This window comes from Aythya marila, assembly GCF_965140915.1.
Source record: "Aythya marila genome assembly, chromosome: 7".
NCBI classification, from domain to species: domain Eukaryota; kingdom Metazoa; phylum Chordata; class Aves; order Anseriformes; family Anatidae; genus Aythya; species Aythya marila.
The window spans coordinates 19,194,832-19,212,705 of NC_139048.1; the positions used below are offsets into that span (position 1 = coordinate 19,194,832).

General features: G+C 44.8%; 1 protein-coding gene across 1 annotated transcript in view; it reads left to right on the forward strand.

The window, feature by feature from the left end:
- ANTXRL (ANTXR like) overlaps nucleotides 1-5,719 on the forward strand; it is a 55,006-nt gene extending 49,287 nt beyond the window's left edge. The window contains exon 18 of the mRNA XM_082764579.1: nucleotides 521-5,719. Coding sequence (XP_082620705.1) covers nucleotides 521-751 — 231 coding nt within the window. The 3' untranslated portion in view covers nucleotides 752-5,719. The remainder of the gene's footprint in view (nucleotides 1-520) is intronic.
- Nucleotides 5,720-17,874: the final 12,155 nt, after the last annotated feature.

Consider the following 17,874-nt stretch of genomic DNA (forward strand, 5'->3'; position numbering starts at 1 on the left):
CGTACTATCCCAGCAGTGTTGGAAACATGGACACCAGCTAGGCTAGCATCACTGTGAAAAGGAAAGCTACAGATAGTGCCTTTGCTAATGTTGTTTGGTATAATCCTGTTTTTCCCAATGAGTTTGTTTTTTTTTCCAGCACAGCTGTGTCAGGAATGGATCTCACCAAGGCAGGCAGGACTTCGTGGTGGATCTGTGGCTTGAGCCAGGTTCTGCATGGCTCTCATAGCAAAGAAGAGGGTGCATGTGAGCAAAGTCACACTGGGCTTCCTTTTGAGTTAAACCAGTCCTAGGCTGTTCTCCATAGGCAGGAGCTCTGAAACCCAAGGAAAAACATTGGACTCTAGTACTGACCTTTAGTGCAGTCTTGTCTCAATGTCATGTCTAGGATCCAGTGAATGACATTGGATGAAGACCTCTAATTGCAGCCTGGCCCCTCTGCTTACAACACTCTTGGCTAGTTGCTGATAAGTCAAAACATGTGCTTGTTATGAATAATGAATTTTTCTTTTACCTCCAGGGAAGATGCATGAACTTCACTCGGGTGAAGTCAGATGGGACCTCTGCCCCTTACAGCCCACCGCCAAAGCTGCCACGACGTGACGATGTTCCTCTCAACTATGCTCCAAGGAGCCCTTCTCCTCCCGTGTCTCTGCAGCCCCCTTCCAGGCAGCCGCCTCCTGGACCACCCCCGTCTCGAGCCCCTCCTGGACCTCCTCCTTCACGGCCACCTCCGCAGCCCATGGCTTAGTACAGCAAAATCCTGATCGACAAAATATGTCTCTTTGCTGAATGCGGCATATTTATTGAGTATTGGTTTACAGTTAAAGATATCAGATTTTGTTGCTGGTCAGCAAAAAAAAAAAAAAAAGAAAAAAATAGAAAAAAATTGCCAAGTGTCAATTTTAGTGTATGAATATATTTATACCACACGTGCTGAGTAAACATTCAGTGGATAGATTCAGAGCTATGGGGTACAGAAACAAACCAAAATGATCATCTAGATACAGTAGCAGCTTTTATATGTATACGTTTGAAGATCTATTTACACATGACATTTGTCTGACTTGGTATGTTAGATCATACGTTAATAACTTTAGCTGGATACACGTGCATCTGTTTTGATAGCTGCCACCTGCAAGTTGGTTAAACATAGTTCTCTGAAGAATTTGCTTTTTGTTTCCCAAACAGTACTGCATCCAGATGTTAAAATGGAACAATAATTGCAAAGATAATTTCTGCCTTTAGTTCTGCAGGTGGAATTTCCATGAAATTTTTATAAGGAGGTTATAACAATAATAAGGTAAGATAAGACTATGTGCCAGTAATCTCACATATAAGAGGGGTGTCTTTCTCTGGAAAAATCAGTTTTGAGCCTGCCATTTCTAGGTATGTTTAGATTTGGTTGCATGGGGTAGTCACTGAAGGCCAGATTTTGGTTCCAGAAGTCCGAACCTAGGTTCAGCTTCATCCAAGTTCAGAAGAATTTTGAAACGTGTTTTGGATAGGTGTTTTGTTTTCATTTGCAGAAAACACACTCCAAAATGGAACAAAAACGTGAAATTTGAGCATGAATGCTACCATATGCAAACAGAATGTCATATAAATCAGGAGGGACTGATTCCATTGCTGGTTAATCACTAAAAATTTTCCTCTCGGGCTTAGTGCCAGGCAGGACTGGATCCTCTTGTGATTCAGGCGTAAATAAATCCCCCTATAAGTAGCTTTCTTTAGATGGCCCAGATCCCAATAACATGTAGCCCTTGCAGGCTACCTGTGGTTGCAATAGGCACAGTGTGGTTTGTTGGTGCTAGCTTTTTTCCCCTCTCTTCTATAAAGTTTGACTGGAGGATTTCCCAGGTCTTGACTGCTTGCCCTCAATTCTACGTGTCATCAGAAAAGTGATGGGGCACCTACACAGAGGTGGGAGTTTGACGCGGGACTGTGGGACAGCCCATGCCTAGTTTGTGTTGTGGCATCTGTGTGGGTTGTGCCCAGATCATTCCCTAGTAATCAAAGTAACACCTGAGCTTGCTTTTCTCCACCAGTACCTATCATATGGTATTGGAGAGGGTGTCTGCAAATCCCTGTGCTGGTTAGCTTAGTCATTAGCTGTGTAGTTAGGATGTTTGTAGAAATAATGTGTATGTTGCACTATGGCTCAGCATATACCTATCTCTCCATCTGTGTGTAGGTGTGGGTGTGTAGCACATCATATGAGTTATTGGCATATAGATCCAAGATAAAACATTAACTGTATCATGTAACTATTCCATATGTAAGGGCCTCTTCATGCAGTTTTTACAGGCATATAACATTGCACTGGTGTGCATAGGAACCAGGCTTACTATTTCCAGTGGAAGTCCCACTTGCAGAACACCATACCAAGCTCTCATCAGTCTGTGCTGATCACTGTGACATGCTGTGTGTATGCAGCTGAGGCTGTCAAAGTTAAACTCAGAAGAACCACAGAGCCTCTTTTCTCCTCTTGCACTGCTCTGCTCTCTTGAGTTACGCTCTTACCTCATGTATATTGGTGCAGGTAATGGAATCACACTCATGGGTGCCAGCTGGCCTTGGAACTGCTCCTAATTTAGGCCTGAGCCAGCAAAGCACTTCTGCATGCATTAATATGTCCTGCAGGTCAAGAGGAACATCCTTATGCACAAGTATTTTGCTGACCTGTGACTTCATAATCAGAAAGGAGAACTGGGATGTACTCTGCTCTCCTCATGTTTTTAGCCACTTGAAGAGGGTCTGCATAATTTGATCTCTAAGAATGGGTTTCTGTTTGGAGGAGAACTGTGTGTATGTATGTATGTGTCTGTGTGTGTGGGAAGTGTGTAGGTTTTTAATGTTTGGTTTCTCTTCCTTTACAAAAAGTTGCTCAGAGAGCAGCACTCCTATGAATGGAAAGGCGTTCTGTAGCCAGTGCAACACAGTCATCGCTTACTTATCTCCATTTCTTTCAGCTGAAAGGTGAATCTAAATGCGTCCAATTTTCTACTGCAGTTCTGGTGAAGCTCCACTTTTGACACCAGTGGAAGCAACTGGATGACTCCAGTGAGAGGGTGGGAACCTGGATATGGGGGAAGGTGCTTTTACAAGCAGAGATCACTGGTTAATGTTATTTTTGTCCTACGGAAGCCTATGTGAAGTAAACTTGCTGGATCTAAGATGTGTTGTAATGTGTACATACAGTTGAACCTGGTAGTGCCTCACATCAGCCACAAATATGGTTTAGATGGACAATGGACAATAAGCCACAAATGCTATTCAAGAATTGAAATGGCAGAGGGTAATTAAATATAATAAAAAAATCCCCCTGCTAGGGCAAAACAGCCTGTGAGGGTTATCTGCTTGTGGGATTGGAGCAGGCCTCTGCTCTGTAGATGCTAAGTCTCTTACCAACAAGTGGTGATGGGATTGTAATAATGGTGGATCTCACAAATTATGTGATACTAAAAGGGAAAATTTGCTTACTGATTTAGTATCTGCTAATCAAGTTGAACTAATGTGTCAGGAGTAAAGTTCAGCTAATGAAAAAGCCTGTGAGACAGATTCTTTGTTCTCTTGCTCCTGTATAGATCTTGAAGGGGGATCAGAGTTGTTGCAGACTTTCATCGATGTTAAAGTAGAATTTAACTCGCTTTCAGTGAAAATGCAGGTGTTGGCTTAGGGAGGACTCTCTGCAATCAAACTTCCAACACACCTGTCACTTGTAGTTCTGGAAAATATTCTCCTTTGCTACAAATAGGAAGCCTTGCAGATATAAATTACTTACAATTTCTGCATAATGTACAAGTGAAGCAAGAATAGGAGTGATCTGGTGATTCCAGGTGATCAGATCTATGTATGATAAAGCAGAAAGCACCAAGAAATTGAAAATTAGGTTTAGCATAAATGGAGTTCCCAGCATCTTCACTATATTAAAATTTAAGCGTGTGGTGGATAACTCAAAGTTTTTGGTACCCCCCACCAGCTTCTATGATGGCAGCACTGCAGGTTTAGGTGATAGTTTGCTGGTAACGTGGGAAGAAAAGAAAGTGAATCTGGCTGAATTACCTTTGAAATGTAAATACCGCACTGGCTACATTAAGGCCTTTTGGTTTTGTAGAAATGTGCCTGGTTACAATGATCTCAGGCACTATAACAATGCAGTAAGAGAAAACAGTTGCTATTTCAGATTCTCGAGCTTGATCCTTACCTGGTGTATGGTGTCCTTACCTATGTAAATTAACATAGGCCAACTGAAGTCAAGGCAGTAATATTGGTGTGTATCAGCTGAGAGCTGGCTCAAAATAAGAGAAAGAAAAAAAATCCTTCTAACTGGCTTAAGATTTAACTATGTTTGTTTTGATATGCATGTATATCATTTTTGATTACAGTACTTACACTGCTAAGAAATGTTCTCATGTGGGATGATTCCCCTGTGTTTTCCAGCTCATAGCATCATTTGAAACTTAACAAAAAGTGAGCATCTAATGCTTCCTCTCATCCAAGAGAAAAATGTGGATTTGAGGGACCTTTGGCTCACACTTAGCACAGATGTGAAATGACACAAGGTGCAAAGCAGTGGGGAGGGTAACCCCAAGTGTTTAAAGCTGATACAGAACCACATTGATCAAAGCATATTTATGGCCATCTTTTAACCTCAGTGCATGCATTGCCATCTGTGGGAGTAGCCTGCAGAGCAGACAGTCCTAAATGTAAAAAGGAAAAAGAAAGGAAAATAATCTGCTCCTCATCTGAATGAGTGAGCATAACAATGAATGATATTTCATGAACTGTAGCAGTTCAAATGCATGTGCACCTGGTGCTCCTAATGCTTTTTACTCCTGTTGGTCTTTAGACAACGTGATCAATAATATGCTTTCTCTTTAATCGTTTGCTAGTTTTTATTGTTGTTATTTTGTTTTGTTTTGTTTTTAAAAAAAAAAAAAAACATTTCACTGAAAAAAACAGCCCTACTTCTGTAAATATAGTTTAATTTGGAAGAGACAGCACACTTCTGGATGTTACTGCTGGACAGTTATTTATTAAAAGGGGCTTAAGGTGAATAAATACAGGTGGCTCAGGATACATGCATGCAAGTGTGATAATGCAGTATAGCATTTTCAGTTCTCGGTAGTTTCGGGAAAGGGGAATTTTAGGGTCATCCTAGTATGTTTAGAAGTTTGTTACTGATCTGATACTTTTGATACTGCAATAGATTCCTAACATTTAACACTGCTTGAAGAGATGTGTAGGTTATGATAGATTTTTCATTTTGGGGGGAGGGAATAGTGAAGGAGAAAGGTTTTTGTTTTTAAGGGAAAAACTAAACTCTGCTAAGAGTTTACTGTACTAAACTCTTAAAAAAAAAAAAAAAAAAGTGTGTTTTCAGAAACAGTGGGGATGGGGGCTGACAGACAGCCAGGGAACAGAGATGAGGGACAGAGAAACCAGTTTGATTTTTGATGGACAAAGAAGTTATAAATGGGGGTGTGTGTGGGGGGTGGTATTGATACATGTGGTACCAATTTCTGTAACTGACATGCTGCTTCCATGTTATAATCATATAACCTTTATGCATTTTATGCGCCTGCTCCATTTTTCTGAGAAAACCTTGCAAATGTAATGCCTGCATGCAGATGTGGGAGATGTAGCCAACGTCTTGTAATCCAACATAATGTAGTCTTAATGGATTCAGAATCAACAATAAAAGTGCTTACTGGTTAAACACTACAGTGAATTTCATTGTAAGGGTCATCTTAAGAAGGGATAAGCTTGTCTGTACTTGGGTTTCTAATCAGCTCAACCCTCTAACAGTCAGGAGGAGTATGTGGGGTTGGGCTGCCAGAATTCCGATCCCAAGTTGCTATTTAGTCATTATATGACTAGCGACGAGGGTACATTCAGTGCTTCAGTTTCCTGAGAATTGAAATCCTTGTCTCATTCACTTATTTTACACCTTTTTTTCTGAGGTAGGGTAGAAATGATGAGTAACTTCCACTGAAGTTGGTACTTGAACATTGATTGACACAGGGAGTAGGATGTGAGCTTATTGCTGCTATCTAACGAGAAGTCTAGTGCATAGAAACAGGAACATAAAGCCAAGCAAAATAAGATGCTAGAGCTCAAGTCTTTGGCAAACAGCAAATTCTATAGCAAATCCTACACCTGTGAAAACACTGGAGACACCAGCATCTGGCCATGGTTGGTTTTTATCTGTACTTGAGCACAATTACTGATTTCTAGAAGCCTTGCCTGAAGAATGCAGGACTTGATCCTAAACTCCCTTCTCCTTCACTGTCTCTGAAGCTAATTTTTTCTTCTCTCGCTGCTGCTAAGACTTCCTCTATATCTCTCCAAGCCTCATTGAGGATTTAGAGGTTGGGGGGCTGGGGGAAACATGAGCCAGGCAAGGAGGTCAGCAGGGGTTATCCACAAAAATCTCTAACCTAAGTAGGCTACAATTATGGGAAACCAAGGATGCTGCAAAGCTGCTGAGCTGTGCTATGTGCATAGTTTGCACAGTATGGCAGACACAGTCTTGTGTGCAATGGGAAATGAAGTTGATCCTTGCACACACGCAGCCCCCTGAGCCCTTGCCATCGCTACCTGGGTTACACAACATGACAGGGTGATGCCAAGGACATCTGTGACTTATCTGTGACTTCCTTCTCAGCTGGAGTTGGGCAAAGGCTTCTCTAGCTTCATTGTTAGCAGAGATTGTGTGTGGGGGGGGTAATTGTGCTCTGTCTATGCCATCTGCCTGTGAAAGCAGTGTGTGTCTGGCAGCCAGCTGAGTACAAGATGCTCACTGGGCCAATCTGGGCTCTTATCCCCATCCTTACCAAGGAGCTATAATGGGAGGGGTCAGTTAAGCCCAGCTTCATAGCACAGTAAAGCCTCACCTGGAAAAACTCTGGGCACTGCTTTCTGGGGGCCTGATTGCTGTGTGAACTCTGACAAAGCTGGGGGGAGCTGCATGGTGACTGAACCAGGTGCCCCCATGCCTGTGGGAACTGAAATCCTTTGCCTAGAGCTGTGCACCTCCTCATGGCATCGGGGTGTCTGACAAAGCCCAGCTTGCCCTTGCTCTGCTCCCCAGGCTGACAGAATGGTTTTGTGGCCTTCACTCTTTTTTGTTCCTCCATCTGGTTCTTACGGGAAAGGGAGGCTAGGGCTCTCAAAAGAGATCACACAAATAAAAGCTGGAGACGAGGCTCTGGGCATTTTTATTCTGCGTTAACAAAAACCCAACACTGGCTGCAGCTGTGGTTGGTTAGGTTTCTGCATGTCTGAGACAACAGAATTCAGATTTGACCTGAACTTCCCCACAGTGTGGGCTAAGTCTAAGGCTTTGGTTACAGGCTTGTCTATAAATAATCTCTAATGCTGATTTAGCACCTTTCACCAAACATACTTCACAGTCTCAGGAGTGGCATTTACATGTGAACATACACCAACATGTGGCTGCGTGGAAGTCAGCAGCAAGAATTTTACTGGCTTCAGCATTTGAGCCAGTAACTGAAAAATACCCATTCTCCCCATGCTCCCATTCCTAAAGAAACCACAGGCAGAGTATGTTGCCCATACTGAAAATTTTCTGATCTTTACTGTATGAATGTGCTTTGGGCTTGGGGTAAGAGTAATCCCAAGCTTCATCGGTTTCTGCAACTAAGTTGCCCCCTCCCCTCACACTGAGGAACCCCGTGTCACTGCAAGGCAGGGTATGCTGGAAGTCTCCTAGCTAAGTTCTACTCTGATTTCTGACAGCAGCTCAGGAGAACCAGTAAGACCCCAAAGATGAAACAAAAGAGCTAAAAGCCCTGAAAGCAAGGGAACAATGTGGCATCCTGCTGCAAGGTTTTGCCTGTGACATTGATTGAAAAATGTTTCCTGTTAAACTTTCCAAGATGCAGCATTAGCATGCATGTATAAATACTTCATTAAAAGTGTTTATATAAACCTATCTGTGTCTTTGCCACCAAGTTCAACAGTGAGCTCTTCCCACACCAGTTTGTTATTGCCATGTAGAAGCTGAGTTGCCCTTTGTCCATGCTAGTGTTCTCCTGCATTCTGCTGAACCTCAGGGACATGATTCTTGGGAGCAGACTTTTAGCAATATCCTAGGTCTCATGACCCAGAGCACACAGCACTGGAGGTGTACACTTTTCCCTCTGAGGGCAAAGGGGTTTGGATTTATAGCCTGAGTCTTCACAGAGGTCACAGACGAACACAGCATTCAAGACATCCACTTGTAGTAAACACACATGCATTTGATAGGCTACTAAATAAAGCTACCCTTTCTTTAGAGATCATGGCTCGTGCACCGTTCAGGTAAAATATTAAGTGCACTGAAGTGTTTTCTATGCTCCATTATTTCAGTATGTAAGAAGATGCTTTGAGCTGAAAACATGAGTCTTAAGATTCCTCTACGTCATCAAAGGCATATTTGGCTAACCAAAACCAATGGGAAAATGTGGTAAGCATCTGTGGCAGCTCAACCTCCTCAAAAACACAAGTGTGACTGCTTTGTGCCTCTGTTTCCTTGTATACGAGAAATACCTCATGCAAAAGTGAACCTGACCAGAGGTAGGAGTTAGTGATGGTCAGCTTTAGAGGTCTTTTCTATTCTTTACTGAATTTCTGCTCCACCTGTTGGGCCTGCTGCCAGCTGGGAAATGCTGCAATGTCCTCAGCAGAAAGATGCTTTCAGAAGATAGTTAATAAACCGTGAAAGCCATTGCCATCATGACAGTAGACTTGGGTCTATTGTGGGTCACTGGGAGCCTCCCTCTCCAGAAATGCTTACAGCCCATGTCTGAGACATTGTGAATGACAGCCATCCAGCAGGACAATCACAGAGTCAGGTCCGTCTCCTCCTGAGCTAGCAGGTGTCTTGCAGCACTCATCCTTTTCTAGGGAACAAGTGAGTGGGGAGAACTGACAGTTCCCTGCAGGCTCTGGAGCTTCCCAGCCTTCTGTCTGTTTTTGCCAGCTCTAATGGTTTTTGCATTGCTGAAGTGACCCACAGGTCAAAATAGCAAATAGTTCATTTTCCTCCCTAGCACAGGAGCAAAGGAACAGGTCTTCATCTAACCCATCTAGACCCACCAACACCACGGGAAGAACAGGTGGGATGTTTCATGGGTGGCCTCAGTGCCTCTGGCAGGGTCTCCTGAAAGGTATATCTGGAGGGTAGGTTTCCTACATCATCTAGGAATCCCGTCCTCTTTTTCCTGAGCTGTGTACGTGTGGGGGTTGTCTGCTCCCCAACAGCCTGATCTGCAGCCTGCTGGTGCCAAGGGTGGCTCTGAGGAGCTGACTGAGCACCCCTGGGTTCACCAGCTCTGCAGTGTCATTCTTGTGGGGTGGCAAAGCCAGCATCAAGTCTTTCCTGCTTTCCTGTAATGCTACCACAGGAGAAGTAGGCTTTGGCTGTTTCTCTGCCCTCCATTTTGTGCTTCAGTTTCCCTTGCTGGAAGGACAGAGCCCAGCTATGGCTGGTTGAACTGTGCATCTCAGCACTCCTTCTCTGACAGTTTCTGCAGCTATAGCCATGGTGGCTGTGTCCAAATTCAGCAGCTGCCTGCTTTCCTCTCTGGGTCTCTTAGCAGCTCCCCCCTTTGCATGGGGATGCTCCGGGACAGGCTCCCCACACTGGCCATGTGGAAGGCTCAGTCTGGACTGTCAGGGTTTTGGTTGGTTGTGAACAGCCTCAATCAACAGCAGGAAACAAGCGTAAAAATAGCCTGTCGGTGTGCTTGCAGCCAAGCCAAGTGTGTGATGTCTCTCTGCCAGGATCTGGCCCTGGCAGCCCCTCTCCCAACCATCTCTTGGAGAGCTGCACAGGGCAGACAAGCTGCAGAGAAGCACTTGCACCCTGCAAGACTGCTGCTGGCCAGGCAGTGCACTGAGGGCAAATGTCAGCCCCAGGAGCCTGCTGGCTCACTCTCAGAGGGAGATGGTTGAAGCTGCCCTGGAAGTGATGCTCTGAGCAGAGCCCTACCAATCCGCAGGATGGAGTAAAGGCTGCTACCAACCCCATCTTGCTGTACCCATACCACCACAGTTTGGCATCCCCCAGCGCCCCACCGAGGTCTCTGGCTGTCCCCACACCTTCCCTGCCCCTCTGCTGAGGGAGAGCCCCCCAGGGCCTCCTCCTGCCCCGAGGGACCGGTCCCCCTGCTCCTTCTCACCCGCCTGCGGTTGGCCCCGGCCAGGCTGCCGCTGGAGGGCAGGGCTGGACAGCCGATGGCCCGCGGTGGAGCAGCCTGCTGGGAGCTCCCAGAGCAGTGCAGGAAGTCAGCGTGGCTTTTAAAGAAAATAATAATAATAACAATGTGTTTTAAGCTGGTTTTGCTCTGGAACCCCTGGTTAAACCTGCAGTTCCAGCTCCTGTACCGCCCACAAGGCGACGGTGCTCTCTGTGCCTGACCTGCCAAGGAGCAGCAACTCCCTGGCTGTAAAACCCGTGGCCACACTGCTGCCACCCTGGCTGTAAAACTCGTGGCCACACTCCTGCCGGCTGCTGGCCCTCCTTACCCTCACCACCCACCACCAGTATGGCCCTTGAGCTGTCCCCAGCCACCACGAGCATGAGGCCCACGCCACATGCTGGGATGGGGTTTGCATGGGCACCAAGCAGGAGCAGCCTGCTGCTGGAAGTATGTGCTCCCTGTGGTAGGTCAGGTCACACACACAGCATGAGAGAGCTGCCTTTTGACAGCAACATAAACTGGAAATGAGAGTTGTAAAAGTCTCCTGGGATAAGAGTTTTTGTTTGTTTCCTGGTTACCATCAATTTGTGATGCAATGCCGGACTTCTGTTGCTTGCATAGGAATTGCCTAAGAGTCTGCTGAGATTCACAAAGGCTATGACCAGAACGAGACATGGCTGACCCAACAAAAGCAATCCTCAAGACACCACACAGCTTTGGCAGCAATGTGGTACTTTCCCTAGTACCCAGCATAGAAGAAGATGACTGTCTAAGCCTATCAGCTAACAGCATCTACTGTTATTTATCCTGCACCAAAGTAGATCTCTGCAATAGAAAAGGTCTCATGGCTAAGAGTTCCACTGAGGTGCAGTTCTTGGACCTGGGAACTGTTCAGCATTTCTGGGGTGTTCAATAGCAGGACTGCAGCTAGGTAACTGCAGCCTGGTATTGCCACTGCTCAGCGCTGTTTCCATTGTAGGCTGGAGAAAACTTGGGGCGAACCTTGGTGCTGCCATCTTTCCTCCCTGCAGCACTCACAGACCTCTGCCACTACTGGTACCTCCTCACCTCCTTCCCAAGTCCTTGCCATGGTCAGATTGTCTTTCCTGGCTATTCCCTTTGCCTTCCTCAGTGCTGCTCCTTTCTCAGCCATACTTCTGCCCTTTGCAGCTTCCATGCAGAGCCAAGCTGATAATGCAGCAGCACTGTGCTTTCTGCAGTGCACTTTTTATATAGCCATATTCACTGGTGAGCTGTGACCTGCTTGCTCTATCACTGTCAAAGAGACACAAATCAGCCCTGAAATGTGTGCTGACTAAAATCCTCCAGGCAGAAGAACCCTGACCATCAGTGTACTTCTGTTCTTGCATCTAACTGAGCTGGTTCATGAGCTGCTGCTGATTCAATGTCTGAAACATCCAGCCCTCATTTATCACTTTTGTGACAAAAATTAGTGCTGAAAATAACTCACAGTTTGGGGCACAATGTAGTCTGTTGAGGCACAGATGATACATCCCACCATCCCACAACTGAGATGCTGTGGCACTTTGAGCCTAACTCTTGGGAGAACGAACTTATTTTGATTTCTTGATCTCTCCATGATTCTAAACACATCCTCTCTGGTTTGATCCCCATGGCCTCTAATTATCTCAGTATTACAGAGGGGCTGGTCTCATTCCACACTAAGGATGAACCACCTATATTTGGCAGAGCTCTCTAAGGAAACAATAGAACATTTGGAAGATTTTCAACTAGCACAGCTAGACCACAGCCCTCAGCTTAAGGAGAGCTGGCTGTTTTAGCAGCACTGCTGCTATTTTTAGTGCCTTTGATACAAAAGTCTTTTCCATTATAAACTTACTTGCCCTGTTTTCAGTTCTTGTTACTACAAAACCAATTTGAGAAATATGTTGGTTTTCCCATACAAAGTAACAGCCTTTGTGTAAGCTCACAATAAAATGAGAAAACAAACAACCCCCACCTCACACACACTTCTAGTTGTGTGTTCTTCAGTTCGTCCCAGAAACTGGCATCTGGGTGAGAGGGCAGATGTATGTGCCCATATTGTGAGATCTGGCTCAGTGACCTGTCTATACATTGAATGACAAATTCAGACAGGCAGAACCATTTACCAAAGTTTAGCTTCCTTATTTACTTTTGTTCATGTAAAGGGTTCCCAGTAGTCTGCTTAGATGGTGAAGATCACAGGTACTTGAGTAGAGTCTGAAGACCACTTCTCTGGGAAAGGAAAGTAATACTTTATGTCTCCTTGCCTCTGTTTTTCTTTGTCAAGATTTTGAGACACAAGTGCCTTTGCTGTCTCTACCAAGACACCTGAATGTAAACAAACAGAAGTCAGGATACCAATCACAATGTCACCAGTGTAACTGGCATCATGGACACGCTGACTTCAGCAGTGTCAAAATTCTGCCACAGTGGGAGGGGGACCAAAGTTAAGTCTGGCTCAGCACTCATACCAATCACTGGCAGAGCTCCCACTGGTTTTATAGGTGACAAAGGAACACAGAGAAACATCTGCACCTGATGGAAAAGGGTTGTTTTTTGTTTTGTTTTGTTTTGTTTTGTTTTGTTTTGTGTGTGTGTGTGTATTGATCTATAACTGTTTCTTCTATCATGATATAATAGTGCCCTAATTAGAAGTAGAACCTCAGAAGTATATTGATATAAGTATGTAGTATATAAGTATATAGTATGTAAGATATAAGTATATAGTATATAAGAACATTAGAAGTATAATAATTCCATTAGAGTTAGTAGAACAGTCTGTTTGCTCATAGGCTCTCTGCTTCTATACACTCACCAGGGTCATGGTCTGAAGTGTACTGGCTTTGGGCCTTTGGCATAGGCACAGTACTGCTTGCAGTATTGCAGTGTTCAGAGACTGTGCTACCAAGCAATTGCAAGCCAAGCTACTAGCCTAGCTGACCCACTAGCATCTCACGGAGTCTGCTCCAGGATGCTGTCCTCAGTGTTGCCAGATCTAGGCTGGAATACAGCCACTTTGAAGCTGAAGGAAAATCTAGCTGTAGAGGAGGATGTGAAAAAGTAGTATTATGTCTAATTTTACCAACAAACCAGAAGTGACACTGTGTTCTCTTGTTTTCAAATTTAACCTCCCTTAACATAGATCACTCCAATCACTCCACAATGCTTGAACTCTGTGGCTCTTGAGCCATCCAGATGCAGCTGCTACTGATGGGAAAGCACCACATCATCAGCATCAGAGTGAGCCTGATGTGGGGCTGCTGGCTCAATCCCTGCTGCAGAGTGAAGCACGTCAGCAGGGGCATGGCAGGTGGCATCAAGGGGTTATCCTTAGGCAGCTCTGTGTACATCCTTCTCCATTGCAGGGCTGATTCAAACAGCAGGTCTGTCTTTAATTGTGTACAGGCCCCTGTACTTGTTCCATCAAGGACTCTGTAAAAAAATAATCCCTGTAGAGGTGACTGGGGATGTGCACAAAATATTTCACACACAAGCACCCGATGCATCCTGAATGCTGCCTCACACCCACTGCTGGCATTTGAACTCCTGGCATCTGTCATGTCCCCATCAGACCCAAATGAGCTGCCTTTGCCCGTTTTGATTCAGAGGGTGCTTTCTTTGTTGGTCTTTGGGGTTAAACATGAGCAGCAGTTGCCTGTTTTGTGTGGGGAATGGTTGTTAGGGCAACTGGGAAGAATTCCTTGGCACCAGCACTAGTGCAAGAAAGGAATGAGCAGAAAAATGCTCAGCCAGAGTCAGAGCAGAGCCAAAGCAAGCCAAGCTCTGCTCTGTTTGTGTCAGTGCCTCACCCTGGCTGTCCTACCAGTAGCCAAGGGGCCCTGTGTGGCAAAGGTGAAGCTGACACACCCTTTGCTAACCTGCAAACAGCTCTGTGCACTGTCCCCTGTGGCACTGGCTGCCCCAGTGACCCTGGGACTAGTCCTCCTGGTGCAGACACAATCAGGTCCTGAGATTTTACACTGTTGCTGCTTGAACATCCCCTGAAACATATAGGCATGGGTTTTCTCTTATGATACTTGGCACAAAGCTGCTTGTGGTAATAAAGGAAACTTGGAAAATGAAGCTGAGCTAGTGAATTTCAAATGGAAATAATCCTATTTTGGGATCATTTTCACTTTGAAAGATGGTTCAAAGTCACAGGAGGAAAGGGCAGGGTGAGCAGTGAGCTGCCAGGTATGTGAGTATAATTTTTTTAGACTTTAGTGATTTTATTTTTGTATTGCAGATACTCTTCTTTTGAAAACTACTGCCTTTCCCATCTGCTCGTTTACCCCAGCTCACACCTCTTTCATAAACAGACAATAACTTTTTGCTTGGATTGGCCTGCTAGCAAATTTACACAGCCTTCCCGTATAATGATCTGATTTCAGGTGATAGTGAGCTGGTTAGTAGATGAAAGGGCATTTGCTCTTAACCCTGATGGTAGTCAGCTGATAGTATCTATTTAAATAGCAATACACAGAAGGGGAAAAAAAGAATGGAGTAGTAGAATCAAGACTTAGTGCTTGATTTGTGGAGTTGTTTGCACATTGATTTAAAATCTGCAGGATGAGACAGGTTATGTTTGTACAGTGAGGGAGTGTAACCTGGTCTGCAAACATGGCAGCTGTTAGGGCAAGAGACTGATGTAAGTCACTGGAAGGTAGGGCAAAGTGTTGTCAGTAATGGGTCTGGAGCTAGAAGACTAAAAAGTGAGGGGGTAATGACCTGTTCTGGAAAGCATAGGACTGGAAGAGATATTAAGAGATATTTGCTGAAATTAGTCCTCATCAGAGCTGTGATTCTATACAGTGTTACTTAAAAACTGGGCTGGAAAATGTTGTTTATCTTCTTTCTTTGCAGCAGAATACTTCTCTCCTGCTTGGTCTGAGGGGTGTTCTCTATCTTCCTCAAATTTTCGTAGTAAAATATTTCATGATTATGAAATTATTGGTTTGAATCAAGTATCAATGTGTTTTTGGTCTGCTGTTTCCAGAATGATTAAGCTCCTGGCTTAAAATATATATATATATATATATATATATATTTGGGGGTGAAATTCCCAATAGGCTGTTCTGTTCTTGTCATGCTGCAGAAAGTTCTAGTAGCAGTGAAAAGCCATTGGGTAAGTAAAATTGCTGGACAGTTGAAGACCTGTTTTGCATGAGCTCTCATGTTCCAAAGCAGTCAGCTCCTGGCCTCAAACTTTCCAGGCACAGGGCCAGACTTTACTAACCTACAAATAGGGAAGGGGAGAAAAGGGCTGCACTCTAAAAGTCTTCTGCTACCCTCCATCTATGTTAGAGCATCCTTTAAGCTTTTGTCCAACCTAAAACAGAGCAGTCAGATCTTACTGGGTGGTACATTCTTGAAGCAATGTAAGTAATGAACCTTTTGAAGGCTATCAGCACTCTTTTTATTTTTTTTTTTTAATACTTCAGGTCTTTTATGGGCTTGAACAAGGTTGAGCAAAATCCAGTCCTGCTCATGAATTCTTCTATAGCATTCCTTACACTGGCTTGGTATGTACTGAGGTAGCTCCAATGTCCCCAGTTCAAGCTTGGAAAGTCCCAAGTGCGGTGTCAAGAAAAAGCTAAGTGCAGAGCACCTTCTTCGTTACGTCTAGCTGAAAATGGGTTTGGCTTGAGTGGCCTAAAGACACACAAACCAAACCTAGTTATGGTGCTTGTGCTGCTTCTTCTGGAGGTTTCTGACCGCTTTTGGTGGCTGATAGCCGTGCCAACAGCTGACTTGGCCAGGCACACTGGCAGAAGCAGGGACTTGCTGAAAGCTTGGAGGTGTTCAGGGCTGAGGCTTGAGAGACCTTCACTGTGGAGACACTTTGTGGATGTCTGTACCCACAATATGACTGACCCACCACTCAGATGACACTCTTGCAGATGGCTTAGAGATGACTGTTTTGTGGTGGTACCACAGTGCAAACAAGCAGGATCATGAGGTCAAATTTTAACCACCTTAATGTATTGCTGGGCAGTGTTCTTCTGACAGTATTTCTAGTGAATTTGGAGTTCACTTTATCAGGGATGCAGAAATGACTTCTCTGTGTGTGTGTGAGACAGTGAGGCTTGGGGGAACCTGTGTATTGTCTTCTACCCCTTTTGGGAATTTTGCACGATCCTGTGGATAATCACTGCACTATGTGAGGTTCTACTGCTGCTGTAAAAGGTGTGTGTGTGTTCCTGGTACATAACAGTAAAGTACATGAACCACAGACAAGTTCACTCACATGCACAACATGTATGGTATGGGAGGGCCAAGATGTGTAGATGAGTATGTAAACCTAAGCTGTTCAAAACAAAAACTCTGCCCAAGCAAAAAGGGCATTGGACTGCAGTGTGTGCCTCCTGCTGTGCTGGCCTGAGAGCATTGACTGCTCTCATGTGCATGAAGCTTGTGCAGCGCTGCTCTGAGCCTTACTGCGTTGAAGCTGCATTCATCATGAACTGAGACAATACTGCAATAGAGTTCAACTCACAGCTGACAAAGTGATCAATTCTTACAGGATAAACCACAATGAATGAAGAGCAGGAATCAGTTCAGAGCAATAGCACCATACCTGAAGAGGGATTGCTCAGGGTTCAGTTTCTCCAGACCTTACCTAGCCCATTCATATTGATTTCTTAAAATCTGGCCACTGTTCCTCTGCGTTAAATTCTAATTCCCCTGTTAAAATCCCTTCTAATGTCCCTTTACAGCCTTTTTAGTTTGTGCTGGCAAAAATGACTGGTTGGACGTTTTCCCATTTTCTCTCTGGTTTGGTCTCTGCTCCCCTCTGTGACTTTCTGTCTAGAAGGGTTTCTTTGTCCATGGAGTCCTCAAGAAAGCTGACCTTCATGGCAAGCTGACCTAATTAAATCCCAACACAGGGAAAAGGCATATGTAAGCAGCCAGGCACAACCCTGAGATCCAGCAAAAGCAAATCTATCCTGCTCTGACCACCCTTCCTGTGAAGGAGGGGGAATGAAGGACCACTCATGAACCCTCCTTGCTGTGTGCTGTTGATGACCCTGCCTCTTAAACATGACTGGAAACCAAGCTGGTGTGGACCCTAGTTGCACACTTTCTACGCCAAGGACAGTGCCTCCTCCTCCATGACTTGCCCTCCCTGTGTGATGGATGGGTTTGAGGCAGGAGGAGCTGGCAGAGCTCGTTCCAGTGGGAATAACCAGAGCAGCTTCCCAGGCCATGGGGACCCAGCTGGGTTAAGTGAAATAACAGCATGTGGGAAGGACGTAAGAGACCCATGGTTTGGTGTTTACCCAGGGTCCTGTGTGGGCTTGTAAATGTGAGAGGGGACAGCAAGGGTTAAGATATAGCTGATGGGAATGCTTCCATCAGGGCAGCTTTCCATTTAAAAACAAATAAATAATACGGGCGTGATGGGTTCTGACAAAAGTCTAGACAGGAAAATATTGCTACGGCCGTAAGATATTTCAGCTGGTTTCACAGAAACACTTCTCTAAATTTAAGTATTAAGAGCCTTTTGGCTCCTACTATGAACACAAAAAAGAAAAAATATTCACGTTGCACTAAGCGTTAACGTGTAATAGCAAGCCTTACGGTAACCTTGCTGGAACTGACATTGCTGAGAGCAGTTAGCCTGAAATGTGCTGGTTCTGTGTTAGCCTAGAGATGC